Below are 10,300 nucleotides of genomic sequence, written 5' to 3' on the forward strand. Positions count from 1 at the left end.
CAAAACTTTTTTCCTGGAATTTTAACCCTCTTACAAATTTTGTTGCTAGCAATTTGAACTTTGGGTGGTGTTGTGATACTGTATACAAATGTAATTAGATAACGTTAGTTATCTCTATATATATATATATATATATATATATTCTTGGAAGAAATACGAGATACTTTTAATAAATTGTATGTTCATGTTTTGCTGGCCACAAGAAAGATGACACTTCATCATTTTCAAAACAGTAATTCAAAATTCTGGAGTTGATAGAGATTTATCTACTGGCAGCTTAAATTTTTGTTAATAATCATTTTATTATTTTTCGAAGCCTAAATTCCCAATTCCATGAATTTAGAAATAGATATGGATGGGTTTAATTAACACCAACCATGCCAATGCAATATGAATTGCTCACATTAGTGTACAATTATATATATATTTGGATGTTTTCTCTCATAGATCACATGCTTTGTTTCTGTTTTCTCTCCTTTGCACCTCTTAAAAAATATTCCCAACTCTGTTACCAAATACATTAAAATTTTACAAGAGAAAGCAGAGGAGGTTGTACCTTTGGAGAAGATTTTGGGCCCTGTAGTGGATAAAATTGTAAACATTAGATTTACATTGCCCCGATGATTTGAGTGACTAGAGGTGATCTTTGAGGCAGGTAATACTCCATATGGGCCATATCGGCCCAGGACCTTCCTAAATAAGAGGCTTTTTTTTTTTTGCAATAAAAGGCCTAAATAAGAGGCCTTTTTTTTAAAAAAAAATTTACAGAGGTCCATAACAATACCTTAATACAAGCCTTAAAAAGTAGGGATGTTGTATCGAATAATTCCGTAAATGCATGAGAGGCAGAGTTTGTACTATTTTGATCCGGTGAAACCTGAACATGCATTGTGTAAGAGGGTCCGGTGAAACCTGAATATGCATTGTGTAACAAGTGGGTTCTTGGCAAGTTACTTAAAAACGCTTAAGGTAGTGCGACTGCATACCATCTATTTATACCCATGTCAATTTCTATTTGGATCCGATGTGAAACAAATACTGTTTGTAACACACTCCCTCACTCGATCTCCCAACGCCCTCTTTGCAATTAGGTCACCCTGCCTACCCAAGTGGGCTCATCAGGACACTTCCAGGCCCAACGCTTAACGCGATGCGAGATCAAGGACTATGTTTCTGATACTAACTATAACAGGTGGATGTTTGTTCATTTATCAAAAAAGAAGTTATTGGATAGTACTATATACCCATCCATTTATATTTTTTTTATTTTCTATACGGATATGTTGTGGAACAAATATGTAACATATTGCATGAGTTTCTTTCTTCACATTTTTTATTTTTTTATTTTTTTTATTTACACATTGCTTTAGTAATCATGCCAGGCATTGGAAAGCAAATTCATTTGGAAGTCTTTCGGAGACCCACTTTATCCCATGTCAGCAGCATATATCACGATGAAAATTTGTACAGAATTATTCAAAGGGTTCAATATACAGGATTGATGTTGAAGAAATGCTCTCTTGGCCTTGTGGTTTATAAAGGCAGTGGCTAACAAGTTTTGAGAGAAAAAAATAAATAAATAATTCCTCTCCGAAGACCCATTATAGTGCTAAGCGAGTCAAAGAGCACTAAAAAGTTTGATATTCTTTGATGGCCCTCTGGCAACTTGAATGAAACCAGCAATGGTGTACCGGGTTTATGGTGTCAATTGTCAAAGATACAAATCTAAATTGCCAGAAGTTGCTTATCATCGATAAATCTCTATGCATCAGAACTGGTGAAATCATCAGTGTGAATTTGTACAAAATGACGCCACTGAGTGGAAGGAGAGGACACAGAGACATATTAAAGCAGTAGTCCACGGTAGTTTATACAGGGTGGGTCCTGAGATTAAAAAAATCTTGAGAGGCTCTAGACAAATTTTAAATGTGAGGCCCTTCATGCATAAATTTTCACATACGCAAAAAAAAATTATAAAAGGGCGAAATTGTCGTTAAAGTAAATGTGCTGTATTGCATTCTGAGTTACAAAATTATCAATTAAAGTGCTCTAATAAAGTTTTTCCAACATTTTTTTTTTTTAATAGATAAGATCAATTCATTCAATCTTTCTTGTGTAACCATCGGTAAGATTTGATTAACTTCAATTTTGAAAAGCTTCTTTTTGCTGATGCAATTGAGATAATCAATAATATTGTATATGCAATCCAAGCATTTGGAAAACAATAACCTATCATTTTTATAAACTTCGATACTTCAATTACCTTTTTTTTTTTTTTTTTTGTTGGTAAAGCTTTTCTCAACTTGTAGTTCTAAAAATAATTATGTCCCAATAATATTAGAAATCATGTCATGTTTTAGGAGATTTTCGAAGTTACGACGTGAACACTTCAAACTATCATTATTTGCAAACTTCAAACTCTCCAAATTAAACAAAAATGAAACAAAAAAATTCAAGCAAAACCCATGAAGGATAATACAATGAGGTGCCACAAAATCTAATAGATTGAAAAACATAATAAGCCAAATTAACCAATTCAATGAATGAATGAAAGATCTCAGACAACACATAGGCACTTGTTAGCAAAATAATGAAGTGGGCCGACTATGCAATGTGAAAACAATAAACCCAGAGAAAAAAATATCTGGGGCCTATAAATTTTGAGGCCCCATAAACACAGAGTCATTTTTTTTTTTTTTTTTTTGGGTGGCCCATCATCCATAGGCCTGTATAAATTTTGAGGCCCCATAAATTTTGAAGCCCTAGGTGACCGACTTGGTTGCCTTAGGTCAGGGCCGGCCCTGAACTTATAGCGGACACTTTCTCGGAGAAGGCATCCGACGGAGTCGATCGGAAATGCATTGTCCGACAGTATTTCGGTCGGCTAAGATGTAATGATGACTACCATCAAGTACTATACTATACGTTTTTTTAGGAAGAACACGAAACTTTCTTGTAGGACAGTTCTTTTTGGCGGGTAATGTTATAACTGAAATAACTGTCAACCATATTTCAGATTTTCACGCTTCTTATCAGTCTCCATTTCAACGCTACAACACTAGAACCCAAAAAAAAAAAATGTCACTCTCTTCTTCACTTGCCATTCCCTCCAATCTCCACGTCCTCTCCGCCTCGGATCCTCCATACAAGCCTCTCCATAACCACCCATCTCTAGCTCTCCTCTCTAAATGCAAAAGCATCGAAAATTTGAAGCAAATTCACTCTCAAATCATCAAAACTGGCCTCCACAACACCCAATTTGCACTGAGCAAGCTCGTCGAGTTTTGTGCTGTTAACCCTTCTGGTAACCTCTCGTATGCCCTCTCAATCTTTGATTCAATTGAAGAACCCAATCACATTATTTGGAACACCATAATTCGAGGTTACTCGTTGAGCTCCTCACCGATTCTAGCTATGGATGTTTACATCCATATGCTCTTATCAGGCGTTGAACCGAATTCGTATACATTTCCTTTCCTTTTGAAGTCTTGCGCGAAAGCCACGGCGACTCCTGAGGGGAAGCAAATCCATGGACATGTTTTGAAGTTTGGACTTGAGTGTGATGTTTATGTACATACTTCCCTTATAAACATGTATGCCCAAAATGGTGAATTGGGTAATGCACGATTGGTGTTTGATAAGAGTTCCTTTAGGGATGCTGTTTCTTTTACAGCATTGATAAGTGGGTATATATCCAAGGGCTATTTGGATGATGCTCGTCAGCTGTTTGATGAAATTCCTATCAGAGATGTGGTTTCATGGAATGCTATGATTGCGGGTTATGCACAAAGTAGCCGATTTGAAGAGGCATTGGCTTTCTTTCAGGAGATGCAAATAGTAAATGTAAGACCGGATGAAAGCACTTTGGTGAGTGTCCTCTCCGCTTGTGCTCAGTCAGGGTCACTTGACTTGGGAAATCGGGTTAGGTCTTGGATTGATGACCATGGACTTGGCTCCAATCTTCGGCTTGTTAATGCACTTATTGACATGTACTCGAAGTGTGGTGATCTGAGCACAGCTCGCAGATTATTTGATGGTCTACATAGGAGAGATCTGATCTCATGGAATGTTATGATAGGCGGTTATACTCATATGAGCAGCTATAAAGAAGCCTTGGCTCTTTTCCGGCAAATGCAGCAATCAAGTGATGAGCCTAATGATGTCACCCTCTTAAGCATACTTCCAGCTTGTGCTCACTTGGGTGCTCTTGATCTTGGCAAATGGATTCATGCCTATATAGACAAGAACTATCATAATCTACATAACACTTCTCTCTGGACAGGTCTCATTGATATGTATGCCAAATGTGGAAATATAGAGGCAGCACGACATATATTTAATGGTATTGAACCTAAAACTTTGGCTTCTTGGAATGCAATGATATCAGGGCTAGCCATGCACGGGAATGCACTTGGAGCCCTCAAGCTTTTCTCAGAAATGGCCATCGAAGGATTCAAACCAGATGACATTACCTTTGTCAGTGTTCTATCAGCTTGTAGCCATGGCGGTTTGGTTGATCTTGGCCGCCAATATTTTATTTCAATGATCCAAGATTACAATATCATACCGAAATTGCAACACTATGGATGTATGATAGATCTCCTTGGCCGAGCTGGGCTGTTTGACGAAGCAAAGGATCTGGTCAAGAATATGGAGATGAAACCAGATGGTGCCATCTGGGGTTCTCTACTCGGGGCTTGTAGAGTTCATGGGAATATCGAATTGGGCGAATATGTTGCCAGCCAACTCTTTGAATTGGAGCCCGAAAACGCTGGGGCTTATGTGCTCTTATCAAACATCTATGCTGGAGCTGGTCGATGGGAGAATGTAGCAACAATAAGAACCATGCTAAATGACAAGGGAATGAAGAAGCTCCCTGGTTGTACCTCCATTGAAGTTAATAGTGTTGTTCATGAGTTTCTCGTGAGTGACGAAACACATCCACAGAGTGACGATATATACAAGATGTTGGATGAAATAGACAGTCTTTTGGAGATGGCAGGGCATGTGTGCGATACATCTGAGGTGCTTTATGACATTGACGAGAAATGGAAGGAAGGGACATTGTCTCAACACAGTGAGAGGTTGGCAATTGCTTTCGGGTTGATCAGTACAAAGCCGGGGACAACAATCAGAATTGTGAAGAATCTTCGCGTGTGTGGTAATTGTCATTCGGCAACAAAACTGATATCAAAGATCTTTAACAGAGAAATTATCGCTAGGGATCGTAATCGTTTCCACCATTTCAAGGATGGTTCTTGTTCATGCATGGACTATTGGTGAACTAGTTTGTATCATTTAAAATTGATTATTGGTGAGGAAATTGTAATAATATATATACAGTTCACTCTAATTAACAATTACTATGTGAAAACCATAATGTTGTTGAAACCAGATCTCTATCTTTATTTATATTAAGAAGGCGGGCCATATTACATATATATCAAATTGCATTAAAGTTCAATTTGAGTACATTTAGCGTACGTTAAGATCGATTTTAGTGCTAAGCTAGTGATCATGGTTGGGTGATAGAGACTGAGCCATTCTTGAAGGAGTTTCGCCGTGCAGATGCCAAAACAGTCTTGTCTGCGACTATGAAATATGCCGCCCCAGCCGCTGTCATCAGTCACATTTTTCATTAGCACGAAAGAAAATAACAAGAAAGATGAAGGTATGGTGATAGTAGAGAGAATAATTAACCTGTGGAGATTATGAGAGCTTGAGCAGTAGGATTCAGATAGGCTTTAGCCCAAGGCAGCATCCTCACACTAGCCAACTGCATGTTCAAAATGTCATCAGTCCACAGTGTTAAAAGTGGTCAAATTATTAGTAGCAAGAGTAATGATTATTTATTTATTTTTTTTCCTAAATAAGAGTAATGATTATTATTATTTTTTTTCCTAAATAAGAGTAATGATTATTTAAGCCGAGTATGATACAAATTTGCTAAACCGACCCTTTTTTTGGATGCATTTAGGTTATACTTGAATGTATTAAAGAGAGAGCCTCATTCGTTGTTCTTTTAATAATGAAAATTAGTGTATAAAATATTTTAATAAAATTAATAAATCATAAATCTTACTTTATATTGAAGATCATAAATCTTATTCTTTTTGTTTGTGTGTGTGTGTATACAAGTAAAAAGAACCGGGAAGAGAGTAATTGTTAGAGAAAAGACTTACAGTTGGTATAGCAGTGGCAATACTAGCAACAATAGCAGCTTTAGCTCCGGAGATAACCCCCTCTGTAGTTCCAATTGGGAAAAATAAAAATAAAACCAGAGTTAGTAAGGATATTAAAACAATAGTTCTGTTAAAATTAAGGGAATTAATTAAATCAGTTTAAGATATTTCTTGATGAGAAATAAGTACTATATAATTAAATTAAAAAATAATGATAGTTTCTAGCACCAAGTCACGTGGCCTTCTATATATGACCCACTAATAATCATCAATGTTGACTGTAAGATCAGTCAAATGCTCAAAGCTTCAACTCAATACACATATATTTTTCCAGAAAATATCAGTAGACAATACCTTTTTTTATAAAAAAAGCTGAGGGCCTAAACTTTATACATGCAATTGGGAAAAGCATGACACTTTTCTTGCTAGCAGTACCAACTAGTATATACATTGGGACCATCAAGTACCAAAACTTCCTCAATGAACTAAGTATATATGCACCACAAACATGTATGTATAGAGATATATATATATATAGTTTAATTTGTGTTATCCCTTTTATCTCTCAAAGTCAAAAGTGTAAGTTTTAGTGTAAATAAGTAGATGGCAAAGTGTAAAATAAAAACAAAAATAAAAAATAAATAAATAAAATTCCAAAGAGTTAGCCTAGTTGAAAAAGATTTGGACTCTAACACTATCAGAATTGATTTCTCTTAAGTGTAAATGATTCCTTAAGGATCACGCTCGCAGATATAATCGGAATTTTATTAATCCGTGTGAGGTGCACTTTACAATGATCCCGTGAACCAATCCTATCAAAAATAAATAAAAAATTAAAAATTGGGAATATCATCATACTTGATAACAAGAGAGATAAAATGTACCATGAGAACAACGCTTGGCCATGGCTAGCTTTTGGTCGAATGAAGCCAAGCTGTTTCTTTCAAGAGGAGACTGAGCAACATTTTTGGCCATTGTAGAGAGTAGAAAAGCCAGTTAAAGAAATTATCAAAAGAAATTAAGGTGAAAATTAAAGTGGTTTGTGATGAGAGAAAATTGATCGAGAAGGTTTTTGAAGGCGTGCATGAAGAGGAGTAAAGGGTGAGTTTGGATATTTAAAGGCATTTTTGATGGTGGCAGTAGTAGTTGGTGAGAGAGAGAGAGGTTCAGGTGGTGGGATAGAGTTGGATGGTTTCAGATGATTTCTAGCGTCAGAGACACTTGTTTTCAAATTTTCACCTCGGCTTCTGTTATGGTCGGTTGATTCTTGTTGCCCTGTCCCAATTACGCCCGTAGTTTTTGGAGGGATTTTATGTTTTTCTTCTTTTTAGGTGGTAGTGTGTAACAGGGGGTGCTAGTTTTTTAGGTGTGTGTCCATTGAGCGTTAGTCCTACTTAATAACTTTAGTTTTTGAACCGAATCGTGAATCATTCATCTGTTATAATTAGTATTAGAACTAAACTCAATTCTTGATCCAGTGTTACGCCAAACGTCTAGTCCGGAGGGCATACGGGTCTGCAACCTGGATAGACAGGGTGATCTAAGCCGCAACGAGGGCGTTGCTAATTCAGGTGAAGGAAAATGTAACAAGTGGGAGTTTGTCCCACGTCTAGTCCGGAGAGCGTACGGGTCTGCAATCTGGATAGGTAGGGTGATCCAAGCCGCAACGAGGGCATTGCTAGTTCGGGTGAAAGAAAATGTAACAAGTGAGAGCTTGTCCCACGTCGAATCCGAATGAAAAAGTGAATTGGTATATATGGGTTGAGTGTTAGCCCCGTCTAATAATTTAATATTTTAAATCCAATCGTGAAACATCCACCCAGTGTGGAACTTGGACTTGCATAGTACATTACAAAATGGATGAAATTACTTTATGGTCCTTGTCTTAATTAATTTAATTAAATGAGAGAAAGAGAATAATGATCTTAAAACTTGGATGTTCCATTAATTGGACATTAAAAAAAAAAAAAAATTCAAGATATAAGTGGACAAACATATGGACTGTTTATTAGATAATTTTTTTTTAACAAAAATCCCTGTATTAAGGAGGAAATGAGGTCTGAACCGTAATACTAATAATTAAATGGCTCACCACATTCACTAGTGTATTTATGATATCAGGTTTATTAATTAATTATACTTAAATATTTCTGAATTGCTGCACAGAAGCCACTGGTTTGGAGAAAAACTTTGCCCACAAAACCATGGGTAAAACTTTCCATCATCGTCATCATCACGTGCTATTTCTGGATCTAGTGCAACCTGCCAATTAAACCCATGAGATCGAAACACGTGTCCAAAATGAACGGCTCAGATTCACGAGTTATATGCAGGTACATAGCACTAAAAGCACGTTTGATGGTTTCACCTTGTTTCATGCTTTTGGTCAGTAGCCACTAGCCACCGGTTTTATTTTTTTTGTTTTCTGGCTCCTCCCCTATCTTTTCCTTTTTAAGTTTTTTTACCACAAAATTCTTTTAAAAAAAACTTTAATAAAGCAAGAAAAGCAGATACAGAATTAAAATGCCACCTAACATTAGCAAAAGTAGTAAAAGCAAGTTTTGTCGCTTCCTCAACTATACAACCACTCAAAAATATTTTAGACCAACTCAGTTGATCAACTGTTCATTGGGCCTTCTGTGCAGCAATTCAACGAGAATTAGATGAAGGTAGCTAGCTAGACAAAGACCATCAAATTTCCATCAAGCCAAAATCCTTTTGGAATTGACTAAAGTTCAATTCTTATATAATTCACCGATTCTTATATAATTCACCGACTTTAAAGGTATAATAATAGATTGGATTCGAGTTGAGTAGTTAAGATTAAATGTTGAGTTAGATTTGAATTGATATATAAAATTAAGTTCAAATTATATTTCTAAGTATAGGAGTTGCTTCCTTTTTGTTTTGTTTTTTTTCACCGGGACGGTTATGTAGGCCGGTCTGACTCGTGTGCTTATTTTGTTGTTGGAGTCCTAGTGCCCTGTTTATTCACACTCACTTGTTTGTTCCGTAAAATTTTGAAAACAATTGGTTGTGGATAACTCTATACTAATACCATTGAGGGAGTGATCTAATTTTCTGTTCTAAATATTCAATATTCTCAAAAAAGTTCATATCTTGAATGTATTATAATTTTTTTTAAAAAAAAAATGTCAACTAAAAACTCACACTTTTTTCAAAGAATTTATTTTTACTTTTTTCTTATATAAAATTACTCAATATATCATGTAAAATTTATCGTGAAAGTAAAACAACTTTTCTAGTAATAAATAAAGACACTCTTCTGGTAAATCTTCTCATTAACAAAAATGAAATAACACTTAACATTTGTTTTTAAGTCTTTAATTGATCATGGTGAGTAGCACCATATTATTGTAGTTAAACTAAAATTTGCAGTAAATTTTAGTAATTCTGAATGTTCTGCAAAGATGGGTTGTTGTTTCATGTTGCACTTAGCATACCATAATCTAACCTTTTGGTTTTTTGGTAGGTGCCATAATCTAACTTTGTAACAAATACATGCATTTTTAGAATAGATTTTGAGATAACAACATGGATTCGCAAATTGAGTTATGGATCGAATTGTATGTGTCTAACACTTGAGAGTGGTACAATTACAAGAAAAATGAAATAATAATAATAATAATAATAATAATAATCTGAAAATATGTTTATTTAGATAGCTAATTTTGTAAACGCCGCAGTTTTAGAAAATCATTTTAATTTTTTATATTAAAACACAGATAATTAAAGAACCAAAAAAAAAGAAGAAAAAAGAGCAAGAATCATGATGAGCTTGCCATTTTTCATCTTTCTTTAATCAGTAAAAGGACATACGAATGCGGGATATGAAAGTGGTGGATCATATGAAAAAAAATAAAAAGAAAAGCTGGTAGACATGCATGTTGACAAAAAGAAAAGAAAAAAAAAAGGATAGGTTGAGAGTAACTTTATAATTTATTATTTTTCCCATCATTGAGAAAGTAATAATGGCAATCACATGAGTTCATGAGTTCTCATAAGGAAAAAACATAGCTAGGGACTATAATGGGCTACTTGTGGCTTTACAGATCGATATACACAACAACTATATGTTATAAGGTAGGTTTCGGTCC

General features: G+C 35.4%; 2 protein-coding genes across 2 annotated transcripts; one reads left to right on the top strand and one right to left on the bottom strand.

Moving 5' to 3' along the window:
- Positions 1-2,778: 2,778 nt before the first annotated feature.
- Positions 2,779-5,412, top strand: LOC132279954 (pentatricopeptide repeat-containing protein At1g08070, chloroplastic). The gene has a single exon (XM_059782030.1). It carries the CDS (start codon positions 3,079-3,081, stop codon positions 5,281-5,283), a length of 2,205 nt encoding a protein of 734 aa, XP_059638013.1. The 5' UTR covers positions 2,779-3,078; the 3' UTR covers positions 5,284-5,412.
- A 72-nt stretch (positions 5,413-5,484) lies between these two features.
- Positions 5,485-7,234, bottom strand: LOC132279955 (early nodulin-93-like). The gene is made up of 4 exons (XM_059782032.1): positions 7,067-7,234; positions 6,183-6,244; positions 5,701-5,776; positions 5,485-5,616 (listed from the first exon to the last, which is right to left on the bottom strand). Exons 1-4 carry the CDS (start codon positions 7,155-7,157, stop codon positions 5,516-5,518), a joined length of 330 nt encoding a protein of 109 aa, XP_059638015.1. The 5' UTR covers positions 7,158-7,234; the 3' UTR covers positions 5,485-5,515.
- Between the last annotated feature and the right edge of the window lie 3,066 nt (positions 7,235-10,300).

The sequence above is a fragment of the Cornus florida genome, unplaced genomic scaffold (genome assembly GCF_030987335.1).
Source record: "Cornus florida cultivar Cherokee Brave unplaced genomic scaffold, ASM3098733v1 CherokeeBrave_3.0.0_Hap2_Chr10, whole genome shotgun sequence".
In the NCBI taxonomy this organism is placed as follows: Eukaryota; Viridiplantae; Streptophyta; class Magnoliopsida; order Cornales; family Cornaceae; genus Cornus; species Cornus florida.